General features: G+C 44.9%; 1 protein-coding gene across 4 annotated transcripts in view; it reads right to left on the minus strand.

The window, feature by feature from the left end:
- The window catches only part of AKAP9 (A-kinase anchoring protein 9), a 330,692-nt gene extending 311,313 nt beyond the window's left edge, over positions 1-19,379 (minus strand). For all 4 annotated transcript variants that reach the window (XM_056519035.1, XM_056519033.1, XM_056519032.1 and 1 more), the window contains exon 1: positions 19,268-19,379. In XM_056519035.1, coding sequence (XP_056375010.1) covers positions 19,268-19,364 — 97 coding nt within the window. In that variant the 5' untranslated portion in view covers positions 19,365-19,379. The remainder of the gene's footprint in view (positions 1-19,267) is intronic.
- Between the last annotated feature and the right edge of the window lie 1,524 nt (positions 19,380-20,903).

The raw sequence follows: 20,903 nt of genomic DNA on the forward strand, positions 1-20,903 counted from the left end.
AGTCCTGCTTTCCCCACCTACTTATAGAGAATGCCTGTGAGTCCTGCTTCACCCACCTATTTATTGAGAAAGCCTGTGAGTCCTGCATCCCCCACCTATTTATAGAGAAAGCCTGTGAGTCCTGCATCCCCCACCTACTTATAGAGAAAGTCTGTGAGTCCTGCTTCCCCCACCTACTTATAGAGAAAGTCTGTGAGTCTTGCTTTCCTTTCCCACTCATACAGAAAGCCTGTGAGTCCTGCTTCCCCAACCACTCATGCAGAAAGCCTGTGAGTCCTGCTTCCCCACCTACCTATAGAGAAAGCCTGTGAGTCCTGCTTCCCCCACCTACTTACAGAGAAAGCTTGTGAGTCCTGCTTTCTCCACCTACTTATAGAGAAAGCCTGTGAGTCCTGCTTTCACCACCTACTTATAGAGAAAGCCTTTTAGTCCTGCATCCCCCACCTATTTATAGAGAAAGCCTGTGAGTCCTGCATCCCCCACCTACTTATAGAGAAAGTCTGTGAGTCTTGCTTTCCTTTCCCACTCTTACAGAAAGCCTGTGAGTCCTGCTTCCCCCACCTACTTATAGAGAAAGCCTGTGAGTCCTGCTTCCCCCACCTACTTATAGAGAAAGCCTGTGAGTCCTGCTTTCCCCACCTACTTATAGAGAAAGCCTGTTAGTCCTGCTTCCCCCACCTACTTATAGAGAAAGCCTGTGAGTCCTGCTTTCCCCACCTACTTATAGAGAATGCCTGTGAGTCCTGCTTCCCCCACCCATTCATAGAGAAAGCCTGTGAGTCCTGCTTCCCCAACCACTCATACAGAAAGCCTGTGAGTCCTGCTTTCCCCACCTACTTATAGAGAATGCCTGTGAGTCCTGCTTCCCCCACCTACTTATAGAGAAAGCCTGTGAGTCCTGCATCCCCCACATATTTATAGAGAAAGCCTGTGAGTCCTGCATCCCTTACCTACTTATAGAGAAAGTCTGTGAGTCTTGCTTTCCTTTCCCATTCATACAGAAAGCCTGTAAGTCCTGCTTCCCCAACCACTCATACAGAAAGCCTGTGAGTCCTGCTTCCCCCACCTACTTATAGAGAAAGCCTGTGAGTCCTGCTTTCCCCACCTACTTATAGAGAAAGCCTGTGAGTCCTGCTTCCCCCACCTACTTATAGAGAAAGCTTGTGAGTCCTGCTTCCCCAACCACTCATACAGAAAGCCTGTGAGTCCTGCTTCCCCCACCTACTTATAGAGAAAGCCTGTGAGTCCTGCTTTCCCCACCTACTTATAGAGAAAGCCTGTGAGTCCTGCTTCCCCCACCTACTTATACAGAAAGCCTGTGAGTCCTGCTTCCCCCACCTACTTATAGAGAAAGCCTGTGAGTCTTGCTTTCCTTTCCCACTCATACAGAAAGCCTGTGAGTCCTGCTGGGGGACAGCAGATGTGTCTAATAAGAACCAGATAACTTTTATTTTTACAGGATCATAATGCATTTCATTTCCCCCACTTCTTCTTTGCCTCTCAGTATCTGATATACCTTGGCGTATTACACCTGTGAGGTCTCTTTAATCATTTCGGTTCCTTGAGAGAACAACTTGCATTTTGCTTTAGTTTTGCTTCTTAAATACCCAAAAAGTGAAAACTTCATGAAAGGCAGAAGCGCGTCAGTAAATATGTAAACAACCGCCACATTGTGATTCATATGGATGAGCTCGGAATTGTCTCCGCTCTCCTGGCTATAAATTACCACTTCAGCAAAACTATTGTTGTGTTCAGAGTATGTGAAGAGTCCCGCACTGGAGGGAAGAGACTGAATACATGAATATTAAGCAGGTTTATAGAAATAAGGAATAAGGCCGCTTCTTTAAAGACATGCATGAAGGGTTAACCTTACTACAGATAACTGACCACATGGAATAATCTATAGAGCAGTAAATATTTTATATACAGATATAATAAGGGTATGGGGGGGGGTCCTCTGCTCTGAACCTCTTATTAAATAATTGCTCCACACTTGGTGAATTGTCCATCTGAGGATCTAGCATGCAATACTACATTTCCCCTGCAGAGGCCACTGTACAGTTAGGGGACTACATTATCGCTTTGTGTTTTTAAACAAATTTTTATTGAATTTTCATTGTTATAAACAAACATCACACATTGATAGTTAAGTGCGGAATATCGTCGAATAGGAGCCATAAGAACATTCAATAAATTACAAAACCAGAAACTGTAAACTCCACACAGCTAATGGATAACCCAAGTGGACATGCGCGGCAGTATCACAATATTCATTCGCCTCGCTCTAATTAGGCGTGCCATGTTCGTAGTATGTTAGAAGTCAAGGTCAAGAGGTAAGTCGTAATGGACCCAGTGAATCACTCAAAACCCCAAGACAGTACCAGTCTGTCGAGCTAAAGGGCTTAACTATGTCCTCGATTTCAGCTGATGTGTAGTGTGTAACAATAAAATCTTGCCATTTGGCGAAATATTTTGCCGTGTTTGTGTTCATGTGTCGTTCAGTATCAAGCCTATCTATCCCACATAACAATTTAAGTTGCGATATGACCATGGTGATTGTGGGAACAGAAGGGGAGAGCCAGGCTGCGAAGATACACCTAAGTGCCACTAAGAGGACAATGTGAACTAATTGGGGTGTTTTGGTGGGGCCTTGGTCGGTCAAGTCAGGTGGTCTAAACTGATGAAACAATAGGGCTCTTGGTGTATGTGGTAGTGACATTTCCCATTTCTCTCTGATGTATGATACAATCATTTGCCAATATCTTTCTGTATGGGGGCACGTCCAAACTCCATGCCACATATTCGTCAAAGGGGTAGCACATTTAGGGCAGGCCGTGATACGATCGGGGAAATCCGGGGAAGGCAGTATGTTAAACCCATATAAGGCTTTGTGAGCCATTTTGTAGTAGGTTTCACGCCATCTCTCATTGATAATGCATTTACGGATGATATTCCACCCATTCAAGATACATTCCGAAATATCGTCTCCTGGTACCCATGAGGTCCACGCTGAAAAAATAGAAGAGGGTGTAAATTTCAGTAGTACTTTCCTAAGGGATGTGTATATCATAGAGATGGACAATTTACGGGGTTCCGAACCAATAAGATAGTCTAGTTCGTTCTTTGTGGCCTCTTTGGACAGGTTACGCAATCGACTAAAGAAGAAGGAGCATATCTGTTGCATAGGGAATGCATGAGACGGGGGAAGGTTGTGTAGGGAGAGCAGTGTGGTTGGTCGGAGCCATCGTTTCTGAGTAACTTCCATAAAGTGCCCGGCCGTCGTGAGGCCCTTGTCCGACCAAAGGCCAAGCACCTCAGGAGGAAGTCTTGGGGGAAACTCTGGATGTTTCGCCAGTGGTAGATGTTTGGATAAGAGGTAAGGCAGTCCATATAACTTCCTGACCTCCTTCCAAGATGCCACCGTATCCCTCAGCAGTACAGAGCGCTTCACTATGGAGGGGAGTTTAGAGTATGTAGTATGTAAGAGGACTGCTAGGTTCCATGGAGCCGCCAATTCACTCTCTAGACCGTAAAGAGCATGATAAGAGGATCCATGTATCCAGTCATTAACAAATCGAAAAAGACATGATAGATTGTATCCTCTTACATTGGGAAAATTCAGTCCCCCATCAGACCTATTGAGCATCAATTTGTTTAGTGCGATTCTGGGCCTCTTCCCCGCCCAGATAAATTTGGTGAATGCTGAGTTTAAGCCTTTCACGTCAGTATGTTTTAACAGAAGTGGTAGGGTTTGCAGGGGGTATAGGAGACGCGCAAAGCTGACCATTTTAATGAGTGCACATCTCCCCATAAAGTTCAGGGGGAGTTTTTCCCATTTACGTAATTCAGCTTTAATCTTGGAGAAGAGGGGAGTATAGTTTAAACTATATATGGTGTCGGGCGTTCTCCCTATTTTGATACCCAGGTAGGTGATGGAGGAGTCAGCAATGCGGACTCCCATACCTGATATCTCTGGAAGCCACTGGTGACGGAAAGGACCTAGGGGTAAAAGTTCCGATTTAGACACATTTATTTTGTAACCCGAGAACGCCCCAAATGTTCTCAGATGTTCAAGAATGCGTCCTAGGGAAGCAGTCGGGCCATCAAGGAACAATAAAATATCATCTGCGAACATTGTCAATTTTACTTCATTCTTCCCCACCTTAATGCCAGGATAAATATTTTCAGACAGTAGGGAGAGCGCCAGGGGTTCTAACGCTAAATTAAAGAGTAGGGGAGAGAGTGGGCAACCCTGTCTGGTGCCCTTGAAGAGAGGGAAGGGCGTGGATAGGATACCAGGTGTGTGTATTCTAGCCTTGGGGGTTGCATAAATCCCAGAAATGTAATTCCTAAATGACCCTTGAATACCAATCGCATCCAGCACCAGTCCCAGCCAATCCCATTTTACATTATCGAATGCTTTTTCGGCATCCAAAGTGAGCAAGGCAGGAGCTTCACCCTTCTGGGGCTGATGTTGTAGGCGATCTAGAACCGCCATAACCGTTCTCAAATTCATGGTAGCTGATCTGTTCCTAATAAAGCCCACTTGATGGGAACCGATTAAGGCTGGCATGAATCGAGAAAGACGGTCAGCTAAAATTTTTGATAGAATCTTGATGTCTTGGTTAATTAGAGATATCGGACGATAGGAACCTGGGTCAGTTAGGTCCTTACCCGGTTTAGGCAAAACTTTTATGTGTGCAAGAGAGGCTTCTGCGGGTAATGATCCCGTAGACATGAATACCTGAAACATATCCCTTAAGACTGGGGCAATCTGCTCTGATAGGGCTTTATAAAATTCGCCTGAATACCCGTCTGGGCCCGGGGCCTTCCCGTTATGGAGATGACCGATAACTCCCTGTATTTCCTCCACCGACACCGGTGCATTAAGAATCTCCCTCTGCTCTTCCGTCAGTGTGGGAAGTTGGACCCGTTTCAAGAAGGCCTCACCCGCCGAAAGGTCAGAGGGAGAGTTTTCATAAAGCGAGCTATAGTAGGAGGACAGCAATTTGTTAATGGAGTGAGGGTTTTTGTGCGTGACTCCCGAGGAGTCTTTAAGTGCTGTTATGTGAGGGGTAGGTATCTTTCCCCTAGCTATACGGGCCAGTAGACGTCCCGATTTGTTACCGTGTCTAAAGAGATCTACCTCAAAGTGGGACCTCCCTAGGCGTTCCCTTCTATCCCACCATAGTTCAAAATTGGCTCTAGCCGATTTCCATTCCTCCCGGTTCTGAATAGTAGGGTGGGCTACGAAGGTGGCATAGACATCCCTTAGTCGAGCACTGGCTTCATTCAGATTTTTCAGAGAGGTGCGTTTTAGGTGGGCCACGTGTGCCATCAATTTTCCCCTTAATACTGCCTTCCCCGATTCCCAGAACAGAGTTGGGTCTGAGCGGTGTTCCCCATTATATACGGTATATTCTAACCACCAACCCCTAAGTAATTCGAGAAAGGTATCATCCTTGGCCAGCAGTGAGGGGTAACGCCAAAGAATATCTGTCCCTTTGGGGTAGGAGGGCAGGAGCCGCAGGCAGAGAGGGGTATGGTCTGACAACGCCAGTTCTCCAATGTCTACTGAGCTAACTTTATGGTAAAGTTCCGGAGATGTCAGTAGATAGTCTATACGAGACCAGGAAGAGTGGGCATTGGAGAAATGGGTGAATTCCCTATCATCTGGGTGAGACATTCTCCACACATCTAGCAGTCCCAATTGGTCTAAGAAAGGGGGCAATACACAGTCTCTGCTACGTATGGGGATTGCTTGAGATGTCGGGCCCTTTCTGTCCACTAGGGGGTCGAGGACTGTGTTAAAGTCGCCCCCCACTATTTTGTTCGTCGTGTTATCGTCATGAATTCTGTCTGCTAGAGCGTGAAAAAAGGACTTATTTTCCCCATTGGGACCGTATATGTTATAAATGCTAAAGATCTCTCCATTGTGGTCAAGTCGTAAGTGTGAGACCCTGCCTTCATCATCCGTGTTGTGTGATATAAGACCAAAAGCAAAAGATTTGTGGATCAAAGTGACCACTCCTGCTCTCCCATCCTGGGCCTGAGAACCAAACACCTGCCCCACCCATTGCTGCTGTAACCTAAAAAAATCTGAGCCAGCTAGGTGGGTTTCTTGGAGGAGGACAATGTCCGGGTGGAATCGCTTCAAATATCGTATAAAAAGTCTTCGTTTTTGGGGGGAGCGGAGACCCTTGACATTCCACGATATTATGTTAGGCATGGTAAATCAAGACAATCCAGACAATCCCTCATAGAGGGCTGTGCAGATATTATATGTGTAAATAGATATGAAAGGGCACAGCAGCAATGGGGGCATACCAAACATGACCCTGAATAAGCAATACCGTGTAAAGTTTCTATAAGGCAGGATAGGTGCCCGATAATAAACTGGGCAGTAGTTTTCACTAGAGGTTCCAAGCTGTGGGAAAGAACAAACAAAACAAAAACAGTATACAAGCAAATAACAGTTAACCATCCTGTAGAATATCCTAGAAAGTGTTGCTAGTTTAGCAAAACCTTCCTTTTGGATAATGGACTTCCTTTTTTCGGCCGACATAGGCATCAAAGTAATATCACACCTTTCTGGACGCCCATGCTCCCCCCCCTCCCCCCGACCCCCTCTAAGATGGTCGAGTCCCTCAGTCAGGTAGGTGAAAGGCCAACCCTGCCGTGCGGCCGTGCAACATTACAGCACCAAAGCCGGGTTGGAATACGGCAACATTGAAAACCTTTCGTATAACAACACCATATAGGCGAGGAAGATAAAAACAAAGAGAAAACCTGGACGTCCGGTTCATCATTCCCGTAGTCCCAGCAGAAGGCTCAAAGGCAAGAAGGTGAAGTCATCATGAACAAGGAACAAGGAACAGCTGTGTTCAGTCAGGTGAAGATCGCCTGTCGCTGTCATAGCCACGGCCTGGAGAGCGATGACGTCTACGTCGGTGTCTTTGGCTTGCAGAGAATTGCGAACCTCTAGGTGCTGAGCGGGAACGATGATTCCTTCTCGGTGATCTCGAACGACGAGTGGGTGTCCGGGCTGGTGGACGGGAAGATGACGTGGAGGAAGAGGACAGCAGCTGGTCTATTGATGAAGATGCTTCCTCTGGATTCTTGAAAGTGGTGGTAGAGCCGTCAGGATGGAACACCCTCAGGGTGGCTGGATACTGAAGTTGGAATCTATATTTCGCCTGAAATAGCTTAGTGCAAACAGTGCTGAAGGCCCTCCTTCGTTTCGCCACTTCTACCGAGAAGTCCTCAAAAATCAACAGGCGCATTCCATGAATTTCCAGGGGTTGTGTCAGACGGCGGTACGCCCTCAAAATGTCAACTTTGTCGTTGTAATCCAGTAGTCGAAGAATGACTTGACGGGGGCGGGCCTCCGGAGTGGAAGATGGTCGGTTAGGCTGGGGGTGTGAAGATGGGCCAATTCTGTGGGCTCGTTCCACCCTGCAGGGATGAGACAGGCCAAGCGACTTAGGAAGATCTCGCTCGCAAAAGCGTTGCAGGTCAAGAGGTGCTACTGTCTCCTTAACCCCCACTATACGTAAATTATTGCGCCTAGAGCGGTTTTCTAGGTCTTCCATTTTCTCGCCAATGCGGATCATCTCCAATTCCATGCCATGTAGGCGTTTAGCTGCAGCCGTGTCGGTATCCTCCAATTGGGAGGTTCTGTGCTCTAATTCTGACAGGCGGCCAGTATGTTCCTGTACTTCCAGTTTTAGGTTTTGGAGAGTTGCTTTTAGGACCTCCTCCACTATATTTCGTACAGTTGGGGTAATACGTAACGCCATTTCATTCGCCAGGTGCTGGTAGTCTATGGAGAAGGCCGGCCCCGAGGAAAGTTGAGGGGTCACAATAGTAGTCCCGGGGGGTGAGGGGCCAACGGTGGCAGTGTGTGGTCCCAAGTGTGGGTCAGCTGGCAGGCTGACTTCCATAGCGGTTACCTCAGAGCTTAACTGCCTCTCCGTTTGTGGTGGCCGTGATGTCACCCCCGATGCGGCCTCCGCCATCACTGCAGAGTCGGGCTGCGCCAATTCTGGGACTGCAGGTGGTGTCTGTTTTTGGGAGCCGCCATGCGGTGTCGCCCCGTCAGTCCCCGGTGTCCCCACGCGGGTATCATTCATTGGTGGCAGTGTGGGGACTCCCGCAGCGGGTCGCAGCTTCTGTCCCGCTGTCGCCGCCATGACAGGTGCGCTTTGTGGTGTGTGCTGGGGAGGCGCGGGCTGTGATGTACCGGAGGAGCCGCCACGTTGGAGGTACCTGTCCATCCCCTCGGACTGGCTGAGGTGTCGGGCGGTGATCGGGGACTTCTGAAGCCCGTTAGTGCAGCGGTACTTAGCTGATAGGAGTCGGGGGTGAAGGAGCACACGCGCTCGCCGTCTACATCAGGCCGCGCCGGAACCGGAAGTCTCATCGCTTTGTGTTGATGCCGCGGATCACCGGATCTCCCTACTATTTTCTATTTTCATTGTGATAACAGCAGGATTCTGTGGGCAGTCTTGGTGGCTGGCAGCTTGGCAGAAGGTGGGACGCAACCAACCTATAAAAGCTGCCATATTTCAAAAGTGGAATGGCATTTATGGAAATTTAAAGAGGAACTCCGGTGGAAAACAAGTGGGAAACAAATGTCTTCAACTCAACTGGTGCCAGAAAGTTAAACAGATTTGTTGATTACTTCAAAAATCTTAATCCTTCCAGTACTTATCAACTGCTGTATGCTCTAGAGGAAGTAGTGTAGTTATTTCTATTGTGACCACAGTGCTCTCTGCTGACACCCCTGTCTGTGTCAGGAACTGTCCAGAGTAGAAGCAAATTCCCATAGAAAATCTATCCTGCTCTGGAGAGTTCCTGACACGGACAGAGGTGTCAGCAGAGAGCACTGTGATCAGACTAGAAAGAACTACACATATTTCTCTGTAGTTTATCTGTAGCATACAGCAGCTGATAAGTAATGGAAGAATTAAGATTTTTAAATAGAAGTGTTTTTCAAATCTGTTTAACTTCCTGGCACCAGTTAATTTGAAAACATTTCTTTTCACCGGAGTACCCCTTTAAAGGGCTTGTCTTATCATGGATAACCCATTTAATTTATGAGAGTCACCCCTAGAGACCACCAGCGTAACCCGCGTCACTTTCACATCAGACCACATGCGTCACTTTGACGTCAGATCAGCTGTTCAACCAAGTTTTGGCTACTGTGCAAGCGCAAGCACGCACGCCCTTCCTCGCTGTGTTCGGCAAAACTGACATCACTCGCAGTTAGGAGCAGTCGGTGGCAGAGCCATTCTGCTCATTGTGCTTCTCCTGAAATTGCTGCTCTTAATCCGAGTGCTAAACACAGTTAGGGGTGGACAAGTGTATAGGCTTAGGGTTGGGGGTTACTGTACCCTACCCACCCACCCTTAAGTGTAACCCCTAATCCTATACATTGACACCCCTTAAGTGTGTTTAAACCTAGGGGGCAAGAACAGCACTTAGAGGAGAAGTGCGATGAGTAGAATGGCTCTACCATCGAGCGATGCCAAACACAGCGGGGAAGGGCATAGGTGCTTGTGCATGCACAGTTGACGAAATTTAGTTGAACAGTGATCCAACGTCACCAGACGTGGCACCGGATCACTGTTTTAGGGTGCATTCACACCACGTTTTTGCAATACAGTTCCCGTATCATGTTTTTGATGAAAAACGGATTCCTCAAAACCTGACTAAACTGTATCAAAACGTGTACAAATTTCAACCCGTACACGGTTTGAAAAATAATGTCCGGTTGCATCTGTTTTTTAAGAAAAAAACGTATACGTTTTTTACTTTTCACTCCATTTAGAATAAAGTTTCACTTGTTTGATTGAAATTCCAAGAAAAAAACTGTGCAAAGTCAAAAACAGTATGGTGAAAACCAGATGGAACCGTGCGCACATACGGTTCTGTATGGTTTCCATTGACTCCCATGTTTAAAAAAAAACGTATACGGTTTAATACAGTTTTTCACCTGGACCAAAAACTGTGGTAGGCTACAGTTTTGGGTACGGGAAAAAAAACTGACAAAACCGTACAGGATGCAAAACGGACAACACCTGATGCATCTTTTGGCATACGGTTTTCAATGGAGAGTCAATGCATACGGTTTTCAATACGGTTCCGTACGGTTTTCACATTGAAAAAGGTGGTGTGAATGCAGCCTTACCAAGGTTCCAATTTTACCACATCAGTTGTTATTTACCCCACAGCGGCCACAACAGGTAAAATTTAGTATTACATGTAGCTATTCAAATCAATAGCTGATCATGAACTGAACAGGTCTGCCAGAATGGTAACCACTCAGACTCTTAGGGTATGTTCACACTGTGGAATCTCTTTGGCGGTAGGACTGTGAGGCACTGCGCCGTCACCATTGACGGCTATGTAGTGCTTGCGGACTTCCGCGCAAAGAATGAACATGTTCTTTCTTTGCGCTGAACAATTTCAGCAGCGGAATTGTTTGCCGCTGCAATTCCTCTCGCGGAAGACCCATTCACACTGATGCTAATGTTCACAGCGCATAATTCCACTCACGGAAATCCGCAGTGTGAACATACCCTTAGGCTCCGTTCACACCATGGTCATGGCTTATGTTGCAACTATGACAGCAGCACCACACCGGTCGAACAATGGACAACATCTGTACCTTATGGACCCCCATTGTCGTAGTCTCTTTTATTTTCACGATAAGAATAGTGCAGCATGCCGGGCCTTTTTATTTCCATCAAATCTGATGGACAATATGGATGGAGGATCTGAATGGAGCCTTTGATAGTGGTGTGAATGGAGCCTTAAAGGAGTGGGTGACCACCTTTATGACATCCATATAAACATGATTTAAAGGGGTACTCCGCCCCTAGACATCTTATCCCCTATCCAAAGGATAGGGGATAAGATGTCTGATCGCGGGGGTCCCACCGCTGGGGACCCTACGATCTCCCTGCTGCACCCGGCGTTCGTTTAGAGCGTCGGGTGCAGCGACAGAGGTTCGTGACGTCATGGCCGCGCCCCGCTCGTGACGTCACAGCCATGCCCCCTCATTGCAAGTCTATGGGAGGGGGCGTGACGCATTGAGGGGGCAGGGCGTGACCGTGACGCCACGAGCCTCCTCCCCGCATCACCAATCATCCGGCATGGAGCGAAGCTCGCTCCATGCATCTGATGTCTTGGGTGCCGCAGCCGAGATCGCGGGGGTCCAGTGATAGGATAGAGGTTAAGATGTCTAGGGGCAGAGTATCCCTTTAAGGACTTCTATATACTAGCATGTGTTTTTTAAAGGAGTAGTCTCATGGAAAAAAAACGTATCCCCTATGCGCAAGATAGAGGATAAGTTTTAGATCAAGGGGGGTCCGAGTGCTGGGGCCCCCATGATCTCCTGTATGGGGCCCCAGCTTTCCCCTGGAGCGGTGCATCACGACCCCCGCCTGAAGCGGGGGCCGTCACGCCCCCTCCATATATCTCTATGGGAGAGCCCAAGATAGCCAGTGTTTTTGCAGATCTCCTTTAAGGGATAATATAAAATTACAGAAATGATCATAATGAACAGCCTTTGACATGCTGGGAGTCATTTTGCAACAGCTGGAGGCCCACTGGTTGGAAAACACTGCTATAGAAGATATAGGAGGTAGGTGACATAGGGTTAACTCTATTTTGTTATCTGTCTGACATGTCATGATGCCCTGCTCCGACCATTACACCGCTACATGACATGATAAGGAGATATTTTTACATTCAGGCATGAGGAGGTATATACTGTGTGTCTATATATATATGAGAGCTGTCACCGGAGACATAATGAAACCCTGCAGTCACTTCTCCCTTCATCTGTCATGGCAGGCGGTGTGTGGCGGTATAATACAGACTACGCAGATACATAATGAGGGGAAACTCTGCTACAATCACCGTAATTATTCCTTAGGGACCCCGGGCCAAGGGCGGATGGAGAATCGTCTTAAGGGCCCCTTACTGCTATACACATTTGTGGGGTATTCGTGCACATTTAGTTCTATGCTGTTATTTAGGAGCTAACCCATCCAATTCCATGTAAGTTCCCCAGCGCCAGTCTGCTGCACTTCAGTGAGTCAGCAGATCCAGAGCATCCATACATTACATAGCCAATAACTAGGAATCACATAGTGCGCATCACTGGGATAGATTTTGCACATCTTTTTCCATAGATGTTTCTATAGGCAAAAATGCATGTTAAAAATATATATATATAAAAAATAAAATAAAATAAAAAACACAAAAAAATGTACACATACAAAAAGCATTAGCAGGACAAATTGATATCAATAGATAGATAGATATGAGATCAGGGCCGTTTGAAGGAATTTGGGGGCCCCAAGCAAAACGGACATGGAGCCCCCCCCCCTTGTTGTTCATGCACGTCACGCTCTAGGGCCGGCGTCAGAGCGTAGTAACGCCGGCCCTTGAATGCTGGGAGCGCGACGTGAGCGAACGTCTATACGAGGCCTCCACATTGGGTGCAGCACAGTTCCCCCCCGTTAGGTGCGGCACAGTCCCCCCCCCACGTTAGGTGCGGCACAGTCCCCCCCCCCCCCCGTTAGGTGCGGCACAGTTCCCCCCACGTTAGGTGTGGCACAGTTCCCCCCATGTTAGGTGCGGTTGAGTTCCCTCCACATTAGGTGCAGCAGAGTTCCCCCCACATTAGGTGCAGTATAGTTCCCCCATATTAGGCAGTATAGTTCTCCACATTAGGTGCAGTATAGTTCCCCACATTAGGTGCAGTATAGTTCCCCCACATTAGGCAGTATAGTTCCCCACATTAGGTGCAGTATAGTTCCCCCACATTAGGTGCAGTATAGTTCCCCACATTAGGTGCAGTATAGTTCTCCCCACATTAGGTGCAGTATAGTCCCCCACATTAGGTGCAGTATAGTTCTCCCCACATTAGGTGCAGCATAGTTCTCCCCACATTAGGTGCAGGATAGTTCTCCCCACATTAGGTGCAGTATAGTCCCCCACATTAGGTGCAGTATAGTTCTCCCCACATTAAGTGCAGTATAGTTCTCCCCACATTAAGTGCAGTATAGTTCTCCCCACATTAGGTGCAGTATAGTTCTCCCCACATTAGGTGCAGTATAGTTCTCCCCACATTAGATGCAGTATAGTTCCCCACATTAGGTGCAGTATAGTTCTGCCCACATTAGATGTAGTATAGTTCCCCACATTAGGTGCAGTATAGTTCCCCACATTAGGTGCAGTATAGTTCTCCCCACATTAGATGCAGTATAGTTCTCCACATTAGGTGCAGTATAGTTCTTCACATTAGGTTGGCAGTATAGTTTACCCCACATTAGGTGCAGTATAGTTCTCCACATTAGGTTGGCAGTATAGTTTACCCCACATTAGGTGCAGTATAGTCCCCCCACATCAGGTGTAGTATGTTCCCCCACAGACATACAGCCTCCAGCCATACAGTGTATGACTGGAGGCTGTATGCCTGTTTACTGCCCTACTTCAGTGCTCCTCTGGTCCAGCCACCATAGCAGTAGGTCCCGGGACTGGAGGAGCGGTGGTCGGAGCACTGAAGCTGATGTGCCACTGGTCACTTACCATGCTGGCCAGCGCATGTCCTGTTCGCTGCTCCGCTTCTCCGCGTTGCTTTCCAATGGGCGCACGCACGGGACGGGGCAATTGCCCCGTTTAACCCCCCCCCCCCCCTGGATCTGCCACTGCATGCATTATATACACACTCAACACACTGTATACATTACGTACTGTACATGCATGCTTCATACACACACACACCATACTGTATACATTACATACTGTACATGCATGCTTCATACACACACACAGATACTGTACACATTACATACTGTACATGCATGCTTCATAAACACACTACACACTGTACACATTACATACTGTACATGCATGCTTCATACACACACAACACACTGTACACATTACATACTGTACATGCATCATACACACACACACACACACACTGTACACATTACATACTGTACATACTTCATACACACACACATACTGTACACATTAAATACTGTACATGCATCATACACACAACACATTGTACAAATTACATACTGTACATGCATCATACACACACACACACTGTACACATTACATACTGTATATGCTTCATACACACACTGTACACATTACATAATGTACATGCATCATACACACACACACTGTACACATTACATACTGTACATGCATCATACACACACACTGTACACATTACATACTGTACATACTTCATACACACACACATACTGTACACATTAAATACTGTACATGCATCATACACACAACACACTGTACACATTACATACTGTACATGCATCATACACACACATACTGTACACATTGCATACTGTACATGCATCATACACACATACTGTACACATTACATACTGTACATGCATCATACACACACACACACACACACACACACACTGTACACATTACATACTATACATGCTTCATACACACACAGATACTGTACACATTACATACTGTACATGCATCATACACACACATACTGTACACATTACATACTGTACATGCATCATACACACACACATACTGTACACATTACATACTGTACATGCATCATACACACACTGTACACATTACATACTGTACATGCATCATACATACACACACTGTACACATTACATACTATACATGCATCATACACACAACACACTGTACACATTACATACTGTACATGCATCATACACACACACTGTACACATTACATACTGTACATGCATCATACACACACACATACTGTACACATTACATACTGTACATGCATCATACACACACACACTGTACACATTACATACTATACATGCTTCATACACACAACATACGGTACACATTACATACTGTACATGCATCATACACACATACACTGTACACATTACATACTGTACATGCATCATACACACACTGTACACATTACATACTGTACATGCATCATACATACACACACTGTACACATTACATACTATACATGCATCATACACACAACACACTGTACACATTACATACTGTACATGCATCATACACACACACTGTACACATTACATACTGTACATGCTTCATACACACACACTGTACACATTACATACTGTACATGCTTCATACACACACATACTGTACACATTACATATTAAACATGCATCATACACACACAGATAGAATAGATCAGTGTTTCCCAACCAGGGTGCCTACAGAGGTTTCAAAACTACAACTTCCAGCATGCCCAGCAAGCCTTTGGCTGTCTGGGCATGCTGGGAGTTGTAGTTTTGCCACAACTGGAGGCACCCTGGTTGGGAAACACTGGTATAGATACACACATGCACTTTACATATAGTCATCCACAGTAGTAACACACACACAGGCACAGTACATAGACACATATATATATATCCACACACACACACGCTTATACACAAATACATGCAGGGACACCTACATTAGTCAGGCCCCATGTTAAACAGCCTCTGCGGTCTCCTTTCCTCACAGCTCTCTCCTCCCCCTTCTCCTGCTCAGATGGCTGAAGGGTCCGGGGCTGAGGGAACATACCAAGTGCAGTGGGGGTGGGGGGAGCATGATTGTGGTGAGGTGAGAAGAACTCCAAAGCTGCAAATTAGTTTATTTAAAAAAAAATTCAGACATTCGGGGGCCCTCTTGTTTGACTGGGTGCCTGGGGCCCGGAGCACAAACTCCAAGAGCAGGATTGTTAATCGCCACAGGACGGGCAAGCACTGGCTGTGCTCAGGGGCCCCCAGCCAGCTCGGGCCCCAAGCAATTGCTTGGTTTGCCTGTCCTGTAGCGACGGGCCTGTATGAGATAGATATGAGATAGATGGATAGATATGAGATAGATAGATGGATAGGTAGATGGATAGATAGGAGATAGATAGATATTAGATAGATAGATAGATAGATAGATAGATAGATAGATAGGAGATAGATATGAGATAGATAAATAGATAGATATGAGATAGATAGATAGATAGATAGATAGATAGATAGATAGATAGATAGATAGATATGAGATAGATATGAAATAGATAGATATGAGATTGAGATAGATAAATAGATATGAGATAGATAGATAGATATGAAATAGATATGAGATAGATAGATAGATATGAGATAGATATGAGATAGATAGATATGAGATAGATAGATAGATATGAGATAGATAGATAGATATGAGATAGATATGAGATAGATAGATAGATAGATAGATAGATATGAGATAGATAGATAGATAGATAGATAGATACATAGATAGATAGCAAACAAAATATAGAGCAGCGCCCAAGTAGAAAGTAGATGGTGCAAGCAGCGATGATAAGATCCTTGGTCAAGGCAGGTAACACATCCAAGAAGAAGCTACAGCAGCCAAGGTTATGAGTGTAGAAAAGGTGTTTATTCCATATCAATACAAAAAGTGCACTTTTTGTATTGATATGGAATAAACACCTTTTCTACACTCATAACCTTGAGTGCTGCAGCTTCTTCTTGGATACATAGATAGATAGATATGAGATAGATAGATATGAGATAGATAGATAGATAGATAGATAGATATGAGATAGATATGAGATAGATAGATAGATAGATAGATAGATATGAGATAGATAGATAGATAGATAGATATGAGATAGATAGATATGAGATAGATAGATAGATATGAGATAGATAGATATGAGATAGATAGATAGATAGATAGATAGATAGATAGATATGAGATAGATAGACATCTGGAGATTATTTAAGGATTGAAAATATAAATAGTCAAACTGAAAATAAAAAAAAAAAAAAAAATAAAAAAAACCATCACCAGAAGTTAAAGAAAATCTGTTTAACATAAAATCTATTATAATAAGTCATTTTTTTGATGACACATTTTCTTTAAGACGGCTGTATGGTGTAAATGTTTCTGGAGGTATAACTGGGGTCACAGGGGCAGGGAATTTCTGCAGTACCATTGAAGAACACTGCTGCTGCCTTTACTCAGCCTGGAATAGCTGACACCAGGGAACAATATAGGTAAAATGAGATACATTAGTGTCATCATGGTGTAGTGCCCCTTATAACCTGTTCTCTATATCTCTGTAGGGCACTGTTTCCCAATCAGGGTGCCTCCAGCTGTTTCAAAACTACAACTCCCAGCATGCCCGGACAGCCAACGGCTGTCCGGGCATGCTGGGAGTTGTAGTTTTGCAACAGATGGAGACGTCCTGGTTGCGAAAAACACTGTATTAGGGAATAAGAATGTTCCCTATCAGCCCCAGCTGTAGACCAGGCATCCAGTCACACCATAACGCAGTTAGCGGAGGAGGATGATGAGGATGACCGCTCTTCATTACTCCTCATTAGGTTCTCATTACCAATACACATTTGCTGAAATAGTAATTGAAAAAGAAAAACAATTTCCTGAAGAGATAACAGGACGGATAATGATGAGTGATGGGGAGTGACAGCGAGCAGACAGATTGGGGATGTCACATGTGCCCGTCTCTTCTCTGTTTACACTTCATCCTTATGTCTATGTGTTATAGGATGGGGATAAACATGGCAGCAATACAGAGAAGTAGGTCACAAAATGCCAAAAAGAAATACAAACAACTAACAGGATTCATTTTAAACAGAAAACCAAGATATGTGTCTTTAGATATGAGATAGATAAATAAATAAATAAATAGGTATAAGATGAAAAAAACATATATATGATAGATATGAATAGGAGATAGATAGAGATAGATAGATATGAGATAGATATGAGATAGATAGATATGAGATAAATAGATAGAAGATAGATAAAAATGAGATAGATAGATAGATATGAGATAGATAGATATGAGATAGATATGAGATAAATAGATAGAAGATAGATAGATAGATAGATAGATAGATATGAGATAGATATGTGGTGGCCCAGTACAGGAGTTGCACCCCTGTACCCTTGCTGTCCTGTCTGGCGGATACAGCATTTTTAAAATGCTCCCAAAAACCCTTGAAATACCTGAACGATCTTGCATGTCATGCACACATTATTAGAGCTGGTGCATTGTCTTGAGCTCCTCCTGACCTGATCGGGCCCTGGACACTGAATCTTCCCAGCCACTTGTTGTGCAGTATCCCCTGTTCTTACCTTTGCTGCTGGTCCAAAGCTTCTGTCTTCTGTTCACAGGTGTTGAACACTGTATGGTCTGATAGATTTTAAGCTCTACGCGTGTGGCTGCTCAGAGCAGCACATTGCTGATGTGAGCAGGACACGGGGGAACAGCTGGAAGCACAATATAGGGTCGGGTCACCGGTGGATCAGCAACGTAAAATACGGTGCAGATCGGTTACGTGTGACCCTACCATAAGGGTATGTTCACACGTACAGGATTTGCTGCATATTTACGTTGCATATTTTGTGCAGCTGATTTTGCTACCCATTAACTTCAATTGGTAGCAAAATCAGCTCCACAAAATATGGACTTGGACTTGATATATGCCAAAAAAAAGATACAGCATTTTTAAAATGCTCCCAAAAACTCTTGAAATACCTGAACGATCTTGCATGTCATGCACACATTATTAGAGCTGGTGCATTGTCTTGAGCTCCTCCTGACCTGATCGGGCCCTGGACACTGAATCTTCCCAGCCACCTGTTGTGCAGTATCCCCTGTTCTTACCTTTGCTGCTGGCCCGAAGCTTCTGTCTTCTGTACACAGGTGTTGAACACCGTATGGTCTGATAGATTTTAAGCTCTACGCGTGTGGCTGCTCAGAGCAGCACATTGCTGATGCGAGCAGGACACGGGGAACAGCTGGAAGCACAATATAGGGTCGGGTCATCGGTGGATCAGCAACGTAAAATACGCTGCAGATCGGTTACGTGTGACCCTACCATAAGGGTATGCTCACACGTACAGGATTTGCTGCATATTTACGTTGCATATTTGGTGCAGCTGATTTTGCTACCCATTAACTTCAATTGGTAGCAAAATTAGCTCCACAAAATATGGACTTGGACTTGATATATGCCAAAAAAAAGATACAGCATTTTTAAAATGCTCCCAAAAACCCTTGAAATACCTGAACGATCTTGCATGTCATGCACACATTATTAGAGCTGGTCCATTGTCTTGAGCTCCTCCTGACCTGATCGGGCCCTGGACACTGAATCTTCCCAGCCACCTGTTGTGCAGTATCCCCTGTTCTTACCTTTGCTGCTGGCCCGAAGCTTCTGTCTTCTGTACACAGGTGTTGAACACCGTATGGTCTGACAGATTTTAAGCTCTACGCATCTTCGCTTGGACATAGTAAGAGATTGATAGAGATAATACAATAATGATAGGATGCACAGCCAGGTGATCTGGTCTCCAAGAAGGTTCCCCAGATCTAGTGCACAGTAGAAAGTTGAGTGAGATTAATAATTGATCTGGATGGAGTTGGATGTCAGACGTTGTAATTTAAGAACACCCTCTTCTAATACAGACGATTTCCAAGACCCATACGTATACACAGATGCAGGGACATGCACACATAGACTCAAAAGGGAGCTTGAGCCCCTGCCCTTTTAATGCACCTGCCCTATAACGCCCTTACTGGGTGGGACCTCCGTGGGGTTATGTGGGTCTCATTGAGCTGACATGACTGCCAGAGGTCTCTTACCTCAGGAATTGTGTTAAAGGGGTATTCCAGGATTTTTTTTTATTTGACTATGCTACAGGGGCTGTAAAGTTAGTGTAGTTCATAATATAGTGTCTGTACCTGTGTGTGACGGTTTTCTCACAATTCTTCTGTGATTTTCATCCCAATACAGTGGGGATTAAAAGTTTAAGCACCCCAGGTAAAAATTTGTATTAATGTGCATAAAGAAGTCAAGGAACGATGGAAAAGGCTCCAAAAGGCATCAAATTAGAGATTAGACATTCTTATAATATGTCAACAAAAGTTAGATTTTATTTCCATCATTTACACTTTCAAAATAACAGAAAACAAAAAAATGGCATCTGCAAAAGTTTGCGCACCCTGCAGAGTTAATATCTTGTACTGCCCCCTTTGGCAAGTATCACAGCTTGTAAATGCTTTTTGTAGTCCGCCAAGAGTCTTTCAATTCTTGTTTGAGGTATCTTTGCCCATTCTTCCTTACAAAAGTCTTTCAGTTCTTTGAGATTTCTGGGCTGTCTGTCACGCACTGCTCTTTTAAGGTCTATCCATAGATTTTCAATTATGTTGAGGTCAGGAGATTGTGAAAGCCATGGCAAAACCTTCAGTTTACGCCTCTTGATGTAATCCCCCATGGATTTTGAGGTGCTTTTAGGATCATTATCCATTTTTAGAAGCCATCCTCTCTTTAAATTCAGCTTTTTTCACAGATGGCACCAAGTTAGCATCCAAAACTTGCTGAAATTTTATTGAATCAATTTTTCCTTCTACTCATGAGATGTTCCCTGTGCCACTGGCTGCAATACAACCCCAAAGCATGATTGATCCACCCCCATGCTTAACAGTTGGACAGAGGTTATTTTGATTAAATTCTGTTCCCCTTCTTCTCCAAATGTACCTTTGCTCATTCCGGGCAAAAAGTTAAATTTTAACCTCATCAGTCCACAGAACTTGTTTCCAAAATGCATCAGGCTTGTCTATATGTTCATTTGCAAAGTTCAAATGCTGATTTTTGTGGTGAGGAAGTCTGATGACTCTTCCATGAAGACCATATTTGTACTAGTATCTCTTTATAGTGGAATAGTGTACCACAACTCCAGTGTCTGCCAGATCTTTCTGGAGGGATTGTGCAGTCAAACGGGGGTTTTGAATAGTTTTTCTCACAATCCTGCGAGCTGTTCTGTTCTGG

Source organism: Hyla sarda, chromosome 5 (genome assembly GCF_029499605.1).
Source record: "Hyla sarda isolate aHylSar1 chromosome 5, aHylSar1.hap1, whole genome shotgun sequence".
Taxonomy (NCBI): Eukaryota; Metazoa; Chordata; class Amphibia; order Anura; family Hylidae; genus Hyla; species Hyla sarda.